At 46.1% G+C, this 19,134-nt stretch overlaps 1 protein-coding gene across 5 annotated transcripts; it reads right to left on the bottom strand.

Annotated features, from left to right (window-relative positions):
* Positions 1-1,399: 1,399 nt before the first annotated feature.
* fhl3a (four and a half LIM domains 3a) lies at positions 1,400-17,541 on the bottom strand. Of its 5 annotated transcripts, none has more exons than XM_061289115.1 (6): positions 17,316-17,541; positions 5,541-5,785; positions 4,944-5,118; positions 4,205-4,374; positions 3,945-4,131; positions 1,400-3,114 (listed from the first exon to the last, which is right to left on the bottom strand). In XM_061289115.1, the coding sequence occupies exons 2-6, from the start codon at positions 5,694-5,696 to the stop codon at positions 2,963-2,965; spliced, it is 840 nt and encodes a 279-aa protein (XP_061145099.1). In that variant the 5' UTR covers positions 5,697-5,785; positions 17,316-17,541; the 3' UTR covers positions 1,400-2,962. The 5 variants fall into 5 exon arrangements, with proteins under 5 accessions (XP_061145099.1, XP_061145101.1, XP_061145102.1 ...); XM_061289117.1 differs by lacking the exon at positions 17,316-17,541 and adding an exon at positions 13,740-14,271; XM_061289118.1 differs by lacking the exon at positions 17,316-17,541 and adding an exon at positions 13,861-14,271.
* Positions 17,542-19,134: the final 1,593 nt, after the last annotated feature.

The following is a 19,134-nucleotide window of genomic DNA, read 5'->3' as shown; positions in this document are numbered from 1 at the left end:
GCCACGCTGTCGCCATCTCCTGGTCAGCTAGTGAAATGCTTTTGCTGTTTTTTTCCCCTCTCAATTAAAACAAATCAATCAGCCAGTTGGTTTTCTTTATTTAATATCTGATATCAGACAAAACCAAATTGTGAATCAGTCACCTAGGCCAGTGCTTCTCAAATAGTGGGGCGCGCCGTCATTTTCTTCTTCGTTTTGTTTTACGGCGAGATGGCACCAGCTTCATTGCCGACATCTACTGGTTGAAGTCATATGAGTTGAAAAAAGAACGAGTCACTTTAGGAAGTTATTATTCGTTATTATAAGTTTTTTTATTACCCGACACTAATCAGCCATTGTTTATGCTATATTATGTTTGTACGGCGACCTTGAGTGCCTTGAAAGGCGCCTTAGAAATAAAATATATTATTATTATTACTTCAGACTGACTTTAACATGAATAAATTGCTATTGTATAAATGGTATCCAACGAAACTAAGACATTTTACCAGTGGGAGTCTGCCGCAATACAAAAGTCACAAAGTGGACCAAACAGGTTGATTTGCTAGCATATTTTCGCCTTTGTTTTGTGTGACAGTACATTCCAGTTCTGGAGACAGTTTTGGAGCTGCAGTGTTGAATGTGTGCAAAAGGAGGCAGCACAATCCAAAGTGTAGAACTTGCATGGGGATTTGGACTGTCCTTCTGAACACATTGAATCCAACACAAAATACGCTGAAGGTTTGCTCATTCACAGTTCAGAAACAAAACAGCTAGCTTGGAACCCATGGAAGAAACTTAACAGCCGCTTTGGAAACAGCAGTTTCTTGATCATTTCAAGGATTTTCACAAAGTTAGCAGGAGACGCTCATTTCTCCCATCAGCACAAAATGGCTAATAGGACTCATCAATGGCCCAAGTTTTTTTTTTTTTGCAAGCACAGTAGACACAAGCAACTCCCACTACTTAGTTGATTATTTTGTGCTGCTTGGAGCAAAAGTTCTATTCCGGGTGCCGCCAAAATACTGAGGGCCGCTTTTTCCCCACTGACCTTTCTTCCTCCTCTTGTCTCGTCTTGTCTTGTCTTTCCTGCAAAAAGCTGCCCCCCCCCCCCCCCCGAAAGTGTCGAGTCCAGATGTGAACATCCTCCTCCTCTCTTCCTCCCTCGCTCGCTCCCACACTTCTTGCACCCCCTCCTCCACCCACCCGAGCTTTCCATTTCCTTTTTTGGTGAAAAAATCTCAAACGGCGGTGGGGAGAGTGCATCTGTTATTCCATGTGTACACCATCGGGGTGGTGAAACAGTCGACTCAGCATAAATATAGATTTAGGTGCACTACGTCAAGCTTCTTGTCACTTAGGGCTAGAACGCAAACGTGTTGAAAGGCTTCCGCCATTTTTCAAATGACAAAACATGCAATAGAATCCACATGATTTCGTTTATTTGCCACACAACATCGTGTTTACAACTAAAACAATGGCTTCTTTTTCTCCCATCCAATACAAAAACAAATGCACATTTGCCAACTCTGACTCACCAGCATCAAAGCTGAAATATATACTATATATCATTGTGTGTGTGTGTGTATTTTTAATACTTTTTAAAAAAGAAATGAATAGGAACAACAAGAATCTCCAAATTTTGTGTGTCAAAGGTTTCGGTTTGTTATTTTGCTTGTCCATATGAAAGTTTTTCTTTTTCTTTAGTGGATATCAATTGTTTGCAAACACGTGGGAAAGCTCAAGTGCTTGCCAAATAGTGATCCCATGTAAGCCTCCAACGCTCACCGCATGTTGCTTAATTATGAGACACCCTACATTATATATTACATGCTCTTTTCCCCCTACAAATACTTGACAAAAATGAACAGATGAAAAAGATAAAAGTGAAAAATACAATAGATCAAATAAAACCCTAAATATCAAAAACAAATACGTTTTTAAAATAAGAAAAACGCAAGAAAAAAATTATTAAAACGAAACAAAACAGCCTAAAAACCTAAACTAGAACCCCTGCCAAATACTTAAATGTACTTAAAAAACGTATATTAAAACACTTCAGAATGATTCACAAAGCGGGTTTGTTAACGATACATAAAAACATGTGCTGTTTTGGGGGAGCAGAAATAATAATAATAAAAATAAACGCACAAAATTTGGAGATGCAGCGACAAATACAACAAAATAAAAAGTAAGACATGCATACTCAGCATCTTTTTGACTATAATTGTCAGATGCTAAAAATGTAAAATAGTTAGAGAGAAAAAAAAATGGGAAATTGGGGCCAGCAGAGTGAGAAAATACTGAATTTGTATGTTAAAAATAGTTTGGACACAATCAGTCAGACTTTTTGGAATGTTGGCTAACCAAAAGTGACACTTGATACTTTCTGAATAAAACAATGCAACCATTTTTTTTCTTAATACTTTGACAACAATTTGTCCAAATTGCACAAGTCATCGAAATGTTTTATCCTTTGAATTCTTCTCTTCTGACTCACTAGCAGGGACCAATTGATATTACAGGACATGCTTGATTTAAAAAGAATTCCTTGGAAAAACCATGAAGAAAGGTCCACTTATCAAAAACAATGAGCAGAAAATGAACAATAAAAAAAAAAATAGCAAAAAGATTCAGCAATCGCATAAAAAAGTGGTTTTGTGCCATGTTTTTGTATTATTTTTTGATGTGCACTCAACATGGTAGCATGGTTGTCCAAAAAAGTGCAACATTCAACTTTTCATAATAACAAACCGCTCAGAATTGTTTTTCTATAACTGTTAACTTTTGTGTTATTTTTGCGCTCAAATTTGCCCATTTATTTATTCAAGAAGTTATTTTGATACTAATCATCACACATGTTTTAAACTGTATAAAGTCTGTTGCCTTTGTCGTTTCCCTGTATGACCTTGCTGGGTATAAAAACGTTGGCCATGACACGAGTCGTGTGGAATTCAGAGGGGGGGGGGGAGTTTGTGGGTCTTTATAAGCCTTTGTGGCAGTCGCGGCATAAGATGCGCTCACCGTCAGGGAAAAAGCCGGCGCCCACCAGCGACACGGAGCACTGCGTGCACGTGAAGCATGGCTGGTGCCACTGGCGCTCCTCGAACGAGATGTACTTGCCTCCGCCGAAGCCTGGAAAAAGGGGGACACAGTCAACAGCAAGTACAAGTTAGCGACCTTATGACCTGCCACTAATGTTTGCATAAATAGTGAGGACACTGTTACCGGTCAGCGGCTCCAGTTGCTAATAATCGAGAAAACACTCGGCCAATGATAACAAATGACGGACAACCTGCGTAGCAATTAGCTGCGTAGCAACTAGGTAGCGAGCTCGAAGCTTGTTAACGTTAAAGTTGATTCAATCCTCGACTGAAGTCAAAACGTACTGATATGCGGAGATGTTGGTAGCTAGTTAGCAAGCTAGTGGCTAACATTAGGTCGCGGATGAAACACCTGGTCAACGAGTGATGATGTGCATAGCATTCAGTCAATCGGCCGCTAGCTGGCGAGTTAGCGGCGCAAATTTACAATCAATAAAACACTTTGAAGTGAAAACTTAGACGTTTTTCCTTTTCCGAGCATCCCGAAGTGAGCGTGAGCCACTTTCGAATGAATTTGAAACATCATGTAATCATTTCCTCAGTGCGGAAACTGAGGTCCGGCTCTCTGTGAAAGTATCCACGGCAAGTCGCCACACTCCCGACTTAACACCAGTGGGAAAAGCCATGAGGGAACCTCCGGTGGTTCGGAACGACACGTTTATTTCTGGATGACCGTCCCACCGGGGATATAAGTCCCAAAGGAGAAGTCGAAGGCAATACAAAGACAACACGGCCGGCTGGCGATCTAACAAATACCAAAAGCGAAGCTTGCGGCATTTGTGAGTATCAGCCGTAAACACCGAGTCCACAAACACGGCCGACCACCAAAGCGGTCGTACTAACAAGAAGAGTCTCTCTCGCCTGTGATGGGTTTGCTGCAGGCCTCGCACTTCTTGGCGTAGAGGCTTCCGAAGCACTTGAGGCAGTAGGGGTTGTCGTCACGCGAGGTGAAGTGCTGGCCGGCCAGCTGCGTTTTACAGCCGCTGCACACAAAACACTCCTTGTGCCAAGGCTCGTCCCGGTACGTCACGCCGCCTTTAGCCAGGGTCTGAGAAGATCCAGGACACAGCAAACGCAAGCGTCACTCGACTTGGGGTACTTTCTGCGAGGCGACTACCAACCTTTTTACAGCGCGTGCAGCGTGGCGCGAACTTGTCCTCGTAACACGGCACGCAGTAGTGCTCGTCCTTCTCCGGGATGAACGACTTGGAGCCGATGGGCTGCTCGCAGGCGTGGCAGACGAAGCAGCCCTCGTGCCACGTGGATCCTGCATACTCCAACTTCCTGGTACCTGAGGAGGGGTGGGGGGGAACATCCAAAATGTGTCGAACAAAAACAACTCAACGGGGCATTGGTATCTTTGGGCTGTTTTAAATCATGTGCTAGAAATGTTTGAAAAAGCCATTTTGATTGATTGGAAATGAAAAGACCACAGGCCAGCCGGCCGCACATACTCTGGCTGGCCACCGTACAGGATGGATTGATGCAATTCCCCCCCCCCCCCCCATAGTTTTTGTCGCTGAACAATCCATCTTCTCCCACTTTGGTGCTTGTTTTTTTTATTGATCTTATTTGCTTAGCCTTAGGATGACGCTGCGGTTTTCAGGCCCGGACTGACTTTTTCTTCTCGATCTGTGGAAAACTCGTACGCATGACATGTTTGGAAAATGACAAATGGAAGCATCACTCTGTTTGGCAACTACAACAGAAGTTACACGTGAACATTCCAATACAGGGGTGACCAAAATAGGGTCGGCGGGCCCCACCGCTTCAGCACTCTTCTTTGATCCGGCCCACCGAGTATTTATATATTTATAATGGAACCAAAGGCCAGCACTAAATGAGCAAATGGACCTTCACCTGGCATGACGATCTTGTCGCACGCGACACACTTGGACGAGAACTCGTTGCAGTAGCAGTCGTTGCAGAGCAACGCGTCCTCCTGGTTGGTGAAGGGCTCGTCCGCCAGCGAGCGTTCGCAGCGGAAACAGCGGAAGCAGTGCTCATGGAAGTGCCGGTCCTCGTAGAAGAGCTCCTAGGAGGGGAACAAGATCAGGTCCGCATCACCCACGACACCAATACCAATCAATCGATTGATACTTTCCTAGATGAGATCTATGCCCGGCGTAAATTGTGCAATCACTACGAGCTGCTCCCAATTCTAGCCACGACTCCGTGTTTCCTGCGGCTGTTTATAACTCGCGCAGGTTCAAAGAAAGCACACTCAATAGGGCTGGCCATTGGGCAAGCTGGAAATAAATCACCAGCTTCCTGTCGTTAAAACGGGCGTGAATAGGTTTCCCTATGATGGCTCGCCCATGAAAAGAAGGCATCTCCAAATATGGACTCCGTCGTCCGTCGGGGCAAAAGTGGAAAATGAAATCACCGCTATGGGAGGGATACGAGGAGCCCGGTTACTTAGCGGCTAGCCAGAAACTAAACGGAGCGCTGGCTCACCCGGGCGTCGTGGGCGATCAGCTCCTTGCACTCGTCGCACGTGTTGGAGAAGAGGCTGTCGTAGCACGGGATGCAGTAAGGGGTCTCGTCCGACTGGATGTACTTGCGGCCGTACAGGGACTCCTTGCAGTTGTCGCAGTCGAAGCGGTCGGCCATGGCGGCGGGCGGGCGGGCTGGCGGGCTGGCGCTCGCTGGGTCGCTGAGTCGCTCGCTCAGTCTGTGGGTCGCTCGCTCGGGTTGTCAGCCTGACGTGAGAAAGACAGGAAAGCGGGAGTATTGATCAGAGAAAATGACAACGTTGAGGACATGACATCATAAAGCGGATTCCCTAAGTCATGGAGGGAGTCCGACGGATCGCCACCCCCTGACTGCTTTACGGGTCACTACTCCCCCGGTTGGAAACAGTCCATCTCGTCGGCATGTAACACGGGAGCAAGGACACGCCGAGCCAGCCAGCCAGACAATTGACACTTTTGATATTTTATTAAGAAACACTCCCTTGGCGGGCCAGATCTGGCCCCCGGGCCTTGACTTTGACAGCGGGGCTCTGCAACTTTCAAATGCTACAAATGGACAGGAAGTCTATCAAGAAACATTTTGGTGTTTTCCACTCATGACACCCGATGTACGGGAAGTGGAAAGGCCCGATACGGCTGTTGTTCCCAAGGCTGGCTTATTTCTTGGCCAGAAAGCTTGGGCTTGTTTTTGTAGGCTTCCCAGAGAGACGCGGCTCTGAGCAAGAATAACAAACAATCATGTCCGATGAAGTATCTGTCAAGTCGCTGGAGCAACTGATGGCAACGTCTCGGGCGGAGATCCCCGAGCCCGATAGGTAAAGGTGCGTTACTTCAGAAGCAACAAAAGGCCTTGTTTTGACCTGTTCCCATTTTGCGTTGGACTGGCCAACGCTGGGGTTAAATGAACTCCCGATGGCACGAAAACAGAGAGCGGGGAGGCGGGGGGGGGGAGCCTGACGTGGGTTCAGTGACCCTTGAGGCGCTGGATCTGGGTCACGGTGAACTCCAGAATCCAGGCAGGCCTCCCAGAGCTTTTTGGATCTCCCGCCACTACTGTATATGCGCAAGCTTCCCGGCAACGCTCCATCTTCCTTCGCTGACTCAGAACCGCGGAGCGGGTCAGGAACGTTGCTAAATACCAGAGCCGTGCGTGACCGGTTTCCCAAGTAATCGGAGCTGAGGAGTCCACGCGAGACGACGCGCCGAGTTTAATTGCAGCATTGCAGCGAGCTAAACGGGGCTCGGGACCAAGAATTCCTTTCTTTGCAGTGATTCCCGCCAGAGTTCATCCGAGACGGAAAGTCAAATATTGAGCGAGCGCAGCTACGTATATGGGTCAGTGGGATTGGCTGTTGAGATGCTTTTGGATCCACATTGATTAGATCAATGTGAAGACGTAAGAAGTCCAAAAACAAATCATTTATATTCCAAGAATTAAAAAAAGAATCAGAATATGGTTTAGACAAAAATTGAAATTCAAAAATGGACTTGACTTCCCCTTGAAATAATCAAAATTAAATTCACTTTCTAAATAAATGTGTACAAAGTGTTCCTGAAGATTGTATGTAAATGTATTGGACTAGAAAGTTAAATACAACTGAACTGTGTCAAATATGAAAGTAGCCTGAATGTGTGACTGGAAAAAGAAAGCGGGATGAATGAGAAACTAGAAAACGTGTGTGATTGTATTTCTTGCAAAGATTGTACATTTCATTTCGATTTAACTGGAGCGCAGGTGTGAATTCCAAAATTTGCATCTAGCAAGCAAACGGAAAGACCCCGCCCCCCGTGCGCAAATCCCTGTGCTTTGCCTTTTTGCCACCATTGAAAGACCCGACCGATACAGTGGCTTTGTTTTCCCAGGCAGGACTCACTCAGTCATGCCTGTTGCGGTCAAGAGGATCTCTCTGTTGATACAACACAACCCGCCGTTGTCCATGCTTTGTCTAGTCCTTCGAAAACCCTTTTTTATTTTCATTCAACAGGAAAGGGGGAGGAGGGATGAGCAGCCAGGCTTTCTTTCCTGCAGGGAGTAAACACATTTGGAATCAAACGGAGCGGAAAAAGAGTTTGGGCTGCCGGGGATTAGCCGGCTCGCCGGTGGGACCGGACCAGACCGGACCCGGACAGCGTGCCGAGTCGCCCGGCGACAGCGTACATGCAGTCACTCTCCCCGTTGGCCCTGAACTTTGCTAAGCGGGAAGGGATTTCACAGACTAGACGAGGCCTTGGCATTTCTCGTCTATCTTACGGACGGACGGGTTATTTGAAAACAAATAAAAAGCCGGGAAGTGGCAAGGTTCACGGCGAAATGAAAGAGTCGCGAGGAAGGAATAACACGCTGAGGCTTTTGGCTTTTGCGCAAGCCGCAGCGGCGAGGCCAAAGTGCAACATGTCCTTAAGGCAAAAGGAAGGCCACAGACTCAAAACACGGCGCATGGGCGTGCCGCCACATGAACTTCACCACCTGGCGTAAACATAGCAAGGCCGCTGAAGACCTCAATGCAAGTACCTGCGCAAATTTCATACCATTACTGGAATGCCATCCTGCCTTGACAAAAGTTTCATGATGGCCGCCACATTGCCGAATAGAAATAAACACAACGCCCAGGGAGGGTCACACACGGGCACATCTCCCTTTAGTATAATCAAAAAACAACAACACACCAAATGACTGTGCGGCTGTGAATCAATCCAAGGCACGTCGGAATATTTTGCTGCCTTCAAAGACAAACTCTGCACAAAGAACCAGCGAGGAAATCTCAGCGGGAGGAAAGTGAGCGCCAGGAAACCCAAGCCGGGCACCCTCGGAGGTAAATCAAGTCTGAAGCCAGAGCTTTAACCCCAAGGCGGCTCTTAAATCAAACGTGGATGAAAAGGAACAGAGAAGAAGGATAAACACGTCCCATCACTTGGCGCGCTTGTCCGCTGCCTGGACATCTTCCAGAACACAGTCCAGCTTCTTTGGCTGACTAGAAAGTTCAGATCTGGGCATGGGACTATATCATTTGAGGCTTTTTGAGTTGAGCGCATGAAAAAAATAAAGAATGATGTCAACCCCCCCCACACGGTTTACGTGTTGCTTCCTCGCAAAGAATGGAGATATTCATTCCTTGATGAGCGTGGAGAGGTTCCATGCGCTGACGAATGGGAAAAGTCAAGTACGCCAATTGCACCAGAAGATCTTAATGCTTCGCAACGTGTTTATGACTCACTGTCCGAGGGATTAGGTGGATATTATTTTTCGGGACGGAGCAGGATGGGGGAGCACGGTCCTCAGCGTGACAAATGGCGTGCAGGAACCAACACTTCAAGCCACCTCCGAAAATGAGTCCGTCGTCTCGTTTATTTGACAGAAAGCGTATATCGCCAGATGAGGAAAGTTGACACGAGGGAGAAATTATTCATCAATATGTTTTGATTTCAATGGTCGACCGTGGTTGCGCTTGGACATTGCTAATGCTAACGGAACAGAACCACTTGGATATGTACAAAAAACAGATGGCAGCTATGTTTTGAAATCACCAGACATATTCAAAACGCTGAAGCGCAAACCGCCGACTGTCGCTACAAAGTGCCGACATCACTCACAGGAAAGAAAATGGCCGCCTGAGATTGCGTCCTTTGTAATTTGTCCTCGGGCTTGTGCCATCCGACATACTTTTAACTGACTTGACATCTTGGCAGTATAAGTGAATTTCAAAAAGAAATATGGTTCGTTCCATAATTAGTGGACATTTTAGACAACTTGAGAGTCAGAACAGAAAAGTGAGATATCATGACTCAGCAGGAATGACACATATAGAAGATATGTCTTTTAAACCACACAATTCTTCCCCCCCAAAAAGTATCCAGAAGACAAATGGCATAGCGCTCATTTGGAACGAGTCCATTAGTCATAATCCCGCTTCACCCCGAGACTCAATTTCAAAGTATAACAATCACGGCGGCCTCCAAATCATACAGTTCCTGTCAAACCACCATGAAGCAAGTTTGAAGATGGGTGGAATGAACGTGAATTTATTTTTACACCGGCTGCATTTTTGCCCTACATTTGTCTTCCTTTGAGTTAAAAAAAAAAAAAATGCTGCCATGCATTAGTGCCTGACATCTGGTTTGCATTGGAGAAACTATGCAGCGGACTCCTGTGTGCCTTCCACTTATTGGGAGAGTGACTGCCTGGAGAATGCAAGGTTGTCCCTCCCCGTTTCTTTCCTGGTATATGTTTAGATGGCAACAGAAGGAGCGACGAGAGGCCGAGAAAAGACGTGGGGAATCTGAAAAGCACAACATGGGGGATGGATGATTTGGACAGACTGCTCCACTGGACCTACTTTGGGATGGTAAACACACGAGGACGCGTCGCTTCCTAACAAGAAGGACGGCGTAAAGCTGTCAGGGCAAATATATGCTAGCACTGAGCTGAAATGGAAAATGGCTGTTACATTTCGACAAATTTGGCTCGCTACTGCTATCGGAATAAAACCGAGGACGTTTTTATTTCTTTTAAATCTGAGGATCCACTTTTTTTTTTAGATGCTTTATGAGCACAACATTTTTCAATTGTTTTGAAGTGCACATAGTAGGACACTATGAGATCCGCCGGGTGAAGATCCAAAGCCACTCTCAAGCGTCGTAGGGATTTGTGTATAAGACTAGAAATAGGGGTGTGCCAAATGTTTCCAGAATTAAAGTACAACTCCCAACCAGCTAATGGCTTGGCAGCTCGCAAGGTTCCAGAGCAAAAGAGCCGCTTTGATCCAAGGGTTGATTCACCATCACGCTTGATGGTGATAAGAAAGCCGCCAGACATCAAGGCTAAGGCCACTGGTGGTCTCCTGTTGCAGAGTCAGCACAAAAAGAGGCCCGGACGTAGAGGGGGTCTCAAAGAGCGACTCAGCACTCTGACCCGCGTACGGCGCATACACCCACACAACTGCTTGCAATTACTTGCGGCTCGTGGCTGCGCTGACCTTGAAGGTTAATGCCGACGCGAGAATTTATTTACAAAGCCAACATTACCACTTAGGTGTTAGCGGCAAAGCTCTCTAAATTTAGCCGGATTTGAAAAATCAAATGAGAAGTCCCAGTTTGCTAAGAAGTGAGCTCAATCTCTCATTTTCCTCTTAACCTCGACGAAGGGTTCACAAAAAGAGACATCAAGTCATTGTTGGCCCAGAAATCCGCCAGGTCACCTGCCAAAACGCGCAGCTAACAGGATGACGATCCTCAAAGTCATTTCCAGTACATTTGGGTCATACAAAGCTCGCAGGCGCATCACCGCGGCAACGTGCAAACACCGTCCTCACACGGCACCATCATAAACTCCTTCGCCGGTGACGTTTGCCGCTCGTTACACAGCGAGGCGCTTGGCCCGCCGTTTTATGCGGGATGCCGTGGCCGTGCGCAAACGGACCAACCGTGCCAGAAAAAACACAGCGGCGCGTTTAGCAACACATGCCGAAACATATTCAGGGAATCGGCTCGGACTGGAGACGCGTAAAAATGTCACTTTAGCAAGACGGACTGTTAAACATAATACATTTTTGTGGCGCAAAGGGTCAAGATGAACTTCCCCTGTGGACCACTTCCAAATCATTGCGATAAAACACAAAAGATTTGCTGTAGGAAGTCAAATTAGGTCGGAACCTGTTAGCATCGTCGCTAAATGGAAATACGGCGAACCTCTGGGGTTCGCTATTCGCAAATGCGTCTTCTGTCGTCTGTGCTGATATTTGATGGAAAAATCGGTACGATTTGGCGCCAAAGCCCGAGCTAATAGGAGAGTTGCGAGGGAGCCGCTAACGTTAGCTTCATTTGTTAGTAGGACCTTGGGAATCAAATCATCTTTTAGCCATTTTTGTTGAAGTCGAATGTTTAAAACAATAGGAGAGTGTTTCAGGATCATACATTTAAACCATCACTGTGGGCAAACCGAAATCAATTACTAATCGATGCTAATTGCGGCAGCGCTAAGTCCCTGTCCCATGAATGAATAGAGACCGAGGCTTTACTGTAACACTTCAAAAGCTCTGGCAAGCACGTGAACACACAAAGGCTGTCGCTGCTTCAAGTAGAAAAACAAACAGAGCAGAGCTAACGGTGGACTAAGAGGTTCAAAGGAGGAAAGTGCAGACAGACAACAGCTGCATCCATCCGCAAGCGGCCACCATTTCTTTCAAGCCACTAATATTTACTAGCGCTGGCTTTTCCTACCATGTAATTCTCAAACTCTTTGCACCGTCGGAAAAAAAAGACTCCACGTAAAACTATGATTGAACTAAATACAACAAGGCTGTACTTAGATTTCGGAATAAACTAAAAAAAAAACCATTAAAGCCACAATAGTATTATTAAGAAACAAAAATGATACCAGACCTAGACGATACAGATATCCCATCCCATGTTTTGTCCGTGACATATACACACACGAGAGAATGAAGCATAAATTGCTGGCTTAGTTGACTCAATCACAAGATTAGGTGGTGACACGGTGGAATATGTAAACATCCAAATGACCTCAAAGCGATTAAAGCTATCAAAAAAAGCAAAGCTCCCCTTGGTGTACAATAGATCAAGGCGGATTTATCACAAGTTTTCTTGAGGTCTCCTGAGGCACGAGTACCGAGATCCTGACTTTGTCGACTTTGCCAAAGCGGAATTGCAATCCATCAGCGCCTTATCTTTCCCATGTCCAGCGCATTTTCTTTATCATGCAAGCATGCAAAACACTATTCGTCTTCCACACCTAATTCATTACCAGTGATAAAATGCAAAAGTCTGTGCTGCCGCTGTTGCTAAAAAATGGGAAGACGGCGTTTGAAAAAAATGATGAAAGAAAAATACACACAAAACAGGTGCTTTGGTGAAGACTGATACCGGCACCAGTTGAACGCTGGTCCTGTCTCTGGTAGCATATATCTTCTGCCACATAACAAATAAATAAATATGTACTTAAAGCAATATCACAGATGTCTTGATAATCCAAACGCCTGGTCGGCTGGATTGAAGTACAGAATGGGCCATACTTTACTTAGCCCTGAATGATTGCATCGCTAGCTCAACCCGAACACCTCTTCCCTCAGGCATCCATTCCTCCGACCAATCCGCTTGCATTCGTTGATTGTCATCATCATGCACGACTTGTCAATCCGTGTCATTTAGCCTCCATTCTTTCTCCGGCGGTAATTAAAGCCCAAAGTCTTTCCACTCGCCATGCGAAAGGGAAGGGATGAGGCGCTGGTGCTGTTGGTCGGGAGGGAGGCAGGGAGGAGGGGGCCCGAATACTTCCAGGGTGAAGTCATGCTGCTTGTGTCATAGACCCTTCTCTCGCTTTGCTCACCGTCTGGCCTTTATTTTACTCATTGATCTCACTTCCACGGCCGGCGTTGGAAGTGGTTCTTTTTTTTTTTTAAGCTGGGATGTTTCGGCCCATTAAAGCAGGGCGGGGGGGGGGGCAGAATTGCTAACGTATGAAGCAAAGACGTCGAGGTGCAAACAATTCAGTGATGTTTGCCAGACCCTTGAGAGGAATGCGGATCACTGTTTTTTTTCGTGTGCGGCATTGTTGAAGAAAAACCCACAAAGCAAACATCGAACACGACTCTCGCAATTAGATAACAACAGGAACGTGGCTGAAACACTTTGATTTCTTCTCGCTTAGGTGATTCACTTTCTCTCCTTTCATAAAGCAGCTCATCAAGCCTTCCGGCGCCTTTGCGGCTTTGACAAACAGAATTTAGCAACGAGCGGTTTGCGGCCCGTCGGCCCGTTGACCTGCCCAATACAATCTACGAGTGATTACTTTCAGGCAAATGTGGTGACAGCTGCTAAGCGGGCACGCCTCCTCCGGCGTGTCGTTTACTCAGCAAACGCCGCCGTCATTCAAACATTTCCCCCTTAGCTTGCAGAAATTCCAGCAACCCGTCCCCCAACACAAAAAAGAAGCTAGGACATGCGACGTGAAGTCTGGTGACGGTGACATACGGCGGCGTTCGACACAACCTGCAAATCACATTGAGCTCGGGATGTTTGCCCACGGAGTCCGCCCGGGGCCCCATTTGCAAAAGTACAAAAACAGGCGCAAACTTGTTGGCAAAGCGAATGCGTATGCCAAACATGCAAATTTGCTAACAAAATAATATATTTTTGAATGAAATAAAAACAAAAATAAAATACATACATAAATCAATAAAATAAATAAAAGTTCGAGAAGCGAAGATCCTGAGCTCAGCTGAACGACTTCCTAGCTTCAAGTGTGGAAAGTTGTGAGAAGCTCTCCAGGTTGAAGAGGTGCTACGCACTGAGTAAACTCTGCGGTGCAGGACTTGTATTTGACGTCTGTCAATTTTTTTTCCACCTGACAGCTTGATGACAGACAGGCCTGCGGGCGATAACGACGTTCCCACCGGGCCGCTCCTCTCCTCTCCTGAAGTCACCCAGCCTTTCATATTAGCGCCCGCCAGAAGCCGAGAAAATCTCCCTTTAGCTCGTCCCTGTCGTAAATCTGCAAAGCATCCATTGCTCCAGGAGCCAAAGTCCTTTTATAGCCACGCCAAGGACACTTTCTGCCGTTTATGGAGGCTAAGGCCAAGGTGGGCTGGGGAGGGGACGGGTAGAAATTGGAGAACGGCGGCGCCGACCTGGAAATGATTTCTCTAGGTGGGTACGTCGCTAATTCGCCAGCGACTTGGAGCTTGTCGAAGCACGCCCCTCGCCGTAGCTCCGACAAAAAAGTGAGAGCGCCAACGCCAAAAGCTTGCGAATACTTGACTGAAAGAGCGGCGGCGAAGGGATTCGCCAAGAATACTGCGGCCTAACAAGTCACATTCTGGATCTTGTTTCGTCTTGCTGAGCCGCAATTGTACTGTTAGCGAGAGGAATGTTAGCGATCTTGAAGTTATGCCCGAACAATGACATGGATCTCATTCAGGAAAGACTGGGCTCTAAAATCCTTGAAAAAGCGAGCCCGCTAAAAAAATGGCATCGCTTGACCTCATTCATGCGAGAAATCCTCTGCACCTAGCAGTCATTTTCCCCCTCATTAGCCATCGGGTGTGCTACGATTAGCCCATTAGCCGCAGTACTATTACGCGTCAAATTACAGGTTGCGTCCGAAAACACTGCTGATTATTTGTAGATTTAGTCTCGCCTGCAGCCAAGCTATTTGTATGGCAGCATGTTTTCCTATGATGACATGATTTGGACTGTTAGCTGCGGACGTGCCGTGCAGATCTCGCTACATGCCTTGTCAGGGCGTGAACTTTGCTTGGCCCCTGTCACACAAATGAAGAAAGAAGTGTTTGCAGCAAACTTTGGAGATGTACATCTGTCTGTCTGTCTATGACCTTCACATGGTGTATCTGGTTTTGAAGGGCTGTACGAAAGGGGCTGCTAACACACACCGATGAAACCTGGCTCGAAAACAAAGGATGAGCGACAAGTAGACGATTGCCTCATACCTCAAGGCCAACGTACGGGAAAGCAGTCGCCGCTGACTCATTGACAAGACGGTGAATGGACAGCATTCCCGCATCCAAACAACATCTCTTCCACGTGGGACGGCTGATGGGGAAACGCCGATTGGACCCGAGCCATTGGTTAAATGTCGTTGACCGACTGCTAAGCCGACGGAAGCAAAACTAGCACCGAAGCCGGCCGTCCGGCCTTTCACAGTGCAGCTAAAGGTCACTTTCTTCACCCGTATTTAACAAGTGTCTATAATTATCGTCCATCCAACCGAGCTTTCCCATAATGTGTCATTGCTAGCGACGTTTCTTTTCAAATGAGCAGCCTTGTAATTACATCCCACCAGGAACTTAATTACAACGCCAGAGCAGTCAGAATTTGTAAACTATATAACGACCATGCTGCTTGAAAATCCAAAGAGAGCAAGCGAGGTTGAGCGCAGTGGGCGGGGCTTATCTCACGGGTGTCCTAAGACCCAAGTTAAGAACCCGCAGCACCTGGCCGTGCTCACCCACACAGGAAGTCTGAGGTCACTTCCCTCACTTGCAGAGAATGCAGACGCACTCCTGTCGCTAGCTACGCGCCCCCGCAACAAAGTATCAGACAATTCCGGATTAGATGCAAACAACTGGGTGAGAGCTTAGGCAACTTTTAACGTGGATGAAACAGATGTTTGATGTAACATCTCCTCTGTGGCAGTCATTCACGTCATCCATCTCCTTGGTCGAATATTCACTTGCGGGATTGTTCAAGATTTCCGTCTTATATACGGAACCATTTGCTTTGTAACCACCTGCAAGCACTTGACTGCTTCTTCTCTTTCGGGGCTGCTTTTAAACCGTGCCAAGCCATGACCCGGCCGCCGGCCAGCTAGCTAGCTAGCTATTTGCCATCTGGCTAGCTTCCAGCTAGCACGCAGGGCTGACCCTTGGAAAACTCGACAGAATTCTTATGAGCAGCAGAGGAAGAGGAGGCAGACAAACAAACAGATGACAAAGCTTCCAAGATGCTAAAATGGGAAGGGAATGACAACTTTTTGGCAGCCAGGAGGCCATTTTGGCGGGTCCGGCAGTCCCGAGTGGTTGAAAAACAGACTCCAAGGTCTTCAAATATGTGCTTTTGTTTCTTCAACAATGAGCGAGTTCACAACACACTAACCGTTATACGTTTGTGACAAGAGCAGCTGGTGCTACTAGCTAGCTAGCTAGCTAGCTACTACCCAGCTACCCTAACCTTTTATACATGCGCAACATTGAGAGAGAGAAGAAGGAAGGAAGGAAAAGCAAGACTGAGGGAGGAAAAGAAAACATCACGGCTCAGAAGATGTCCAGCCCACTTCACAGGAAGCTTTTCTATTTTTTTTCCTGATGTGCAAGTGCAAATTTGACTAAGCTCTGACATATTATATATAAGGCCTCATCAAGCCTTGGCATGCCTGCGTCCGCTTTCATTGTGGCCGACGTCACGTTATGAGGAGTTGTCTAATGAAAAGCATGTTGGACGCTTTGGGATGTTTTTTTTTCCCTCCTCACTATTGATCTCAATTGCTTGCCTTTTGGATTAGAAGCATTAAATTGTTCTCCATGACATAATCTTTCACATATGATAGGTTTTAATTTCAAGAAGCAATGAGTATTGTTTAGTTATTAATATAAGGTGGGGATTTCTCTCCCCCCCCATATGAAAATATATATTTTTAAAAAGTTAATTATTCAATAAATGTTCTTAAAAAACATATTTTCCTTTTAAATCTCAATTGCTCATCAATTTACTGTCTGTATGCACACTGGCTTTTATTCGTTGTGTTATCTATTTATTATTTATTTATTGTTACTCTTATTATTTATTGTTTGTGCCTTTTTTATATTGCGTCGTTTACTTGTATGTCTATAGTGTAATATGTCTTGTCACCGTGGGATAGGGAAAACGTCATTTCGATGTGTCTCGGCATGTGAAGATGTTGACAATAAAGCAGACTTTGATCTCATTATCTTTAATGATTTAATCAAATCTATGCGCATAATAATAATAATATCCATTGAATGGAGTGTCAAAGGAACTTCCCTGAAACGTGATCTTCTTTTAAGAAAAATCAATAACTTGTCATTGATCCCAAAGCAACTCAAACCAAGGCAAAGGACAATTAATGAGCGAGCATTATTGTCGCAATTGAAGTCATTGCCACTGGAGTTTGAATGAAGCAGACGAGCATGCATGAAATCAAAGTCAACTTGCGCAAGGCTCCCAATATGAAAGAAAAACGGGCTAAATATCGCCCTTTCTTTCCTACCAGGTATGAATCGGGAGCTGACAGCGGGCCACCTGGGTGTCACGAAGCCGCCAGTCGCGCACTGCAGGACCGGCTTGAGCGTGGACGTCGCCCGCCTCCGCCTGCTCCTGTTCCTGCTCCTGCTCCTGCTGTTGAAGGAAAGATAAAAATCACTTTGCTCCAACGGAGTGTGTGCTCAACAAAAGTTGCCGGCTCCTTTTTTTTTCTTTTTTACTTTTTACTACTCAGGAAGTGAGTCAGAAGAGCCCGCCCCGTTCTCCCTGTCATTCACCTTCCAAATATGGAAGCACCCCCCCACACACACGCACACACACTCGCTTTCCTCCCACTGTGTGGAGCAACCTACTCGTGCATTGCAGACAACACACACATGATGTGCAACTGGACATTAGATGAGAAAAACGGGAGAGCTTTTGCTGGAAAAGTGTTTGCATGTTTGCCACTGCGAACTTCATTATTGCGTTTATGAACACCTAAGTGCAGTCGTAGAATTTATTCATGCATCATATTTTTGGAATCATTCAATAGCATCATTCAAAAGCAGCTTAAAAAAAAATTTTTTTCAACGTCTGTGTAGAGGTTTCCTCCAGCCACTAGAGGGCACTTCATCTGGACAATTGCAATTATAATTTGGTGTCTAATTCATGTCTACTGACTGTCTCGTCTTTTCCTGCATAAAATAAATGTATTTCTTTCCAAAGGGTACGACCTTTCACTTCTCCATTATTCGGAAGCTGCGTTTCACTTCTGCCATGACTCAATTGTGCAGAGTCCACCGGGGCCGGCCGGCCGGGCCTTGTGTCATCCCATCCGTGCATCATGTTCATTTGACTCATTATGATGAAAGACAAAAACACGCCTGAGGGCTGTTGACACAAGGCCCTGCCCCGTCCGATAACATTATTGCACACTTAGTCACGACGTGAAATCGTTTGGCACTCTTCCACATCACCGGCCGCTGTTTGCGGTCAAGTCGCAAGTCACCGTGAGTTGGAATTGTTTGCCGTGCGTGAGTCACCTAACGTAAGACAACATGAAGACATTTCAATAAGATAAAAAGTGAGCTGAGCGCTGGCTGCCAATTACATTGATATAAAATACCTCCAAACGGCCCACTTTGAATGGATTAGTCGATCCTACGAGGACCAAGCTGACATCTCAGCGTTGTAAGAATCATCAGTCTTGTCAGACACGCTACATTTCAAATAAACCCTCTCTGTTCCAAACAGCGACACGTTGAAGATGGAGGAGTAAAAGGAAAGCGAGCCGTCATCGGGAGTGGAAAAAGCAATAAAACGCTCTCGGTCCATTTGGAAGAAGAACATAGATCTCCGTGCACGGTGGGCCTGACTGAGGATTGGAGGAGAATGGGACCCATTAGACGGTTAAAAGCGGTCAACACAAACTATGCGGCTTGAACGGCCGTCACGTATTTGCTGGCCAACAACAAAACGTCCTTCCCCGAGACGTGTCATCGAAACACCGTCATGTGACTTTTATTGCCAAATCCCGACGCCACCCATGACGTCTTCACCGTGGCTTTCAAAACTCAAGCTGAGAAAAGGAGCAGTAATTGTAGACCCATTTTTGCTTTGCTACATTTTGTGGTGTTGGAGAAAATCCCACCCAGGGGAACCCGCCGAGCCCAGCGTAACCTGGCGGGCATCGGACCAGCAGCTGGCGACGGCCAATGAGTAGCTATTAAAAGACCACAATGGAAATGGACTCAAATGTTGCACTATGATTCTGGATATTAAAATCACATTACAACATCATTTTTGCAAGCGTGTGACAATGAGCACATGCGCAAAATTGAACA

Source organism: Syngnathus typhle, linkage group LG10 (genome assembly GCF_033458585.1).
Source record: "Syngnathus typhle isolate RoL2023-S1 ecotype Sweden linkage group LG10, RoL_Styp_1.0, whole genome shotgun sequence".
Lineage (NCBI taxonomy): Eukaryota > Metazoa > Chordata > Actinopteri > Syngnathiformes > Syngnathidae > Syngnathus > Syngnathus typhle.
This window is presented reverse-complemented; position numbering and strand designations above follow the sequence as displayed.

Bases quoted from the DNA above. Each gene is read 5' to 3' on its own strand.
- fhl3a (XM_061289115.1), bottom strand. From the start codon at position 5,696: ATGGCCGACCGCTTCGACTGCGACAACTGCAAGGAGTCCCTGTACGGC. The intron at 4,375-4,943 runs GTGAAGGTCCAT...ACCCCTCCTCAG, and splicing joins CGACAAGATCGTCATGCCAG to GTACCAGGAAGTTGGAGTAT. The intron at 4,132-4,204 runs GTTGGTAGTCGC...GGATCTTCTCAG, and splicing joins GCTGCACGCGCTGTAAAAAG to ACCCTGGCTAAAGGCGGCGT.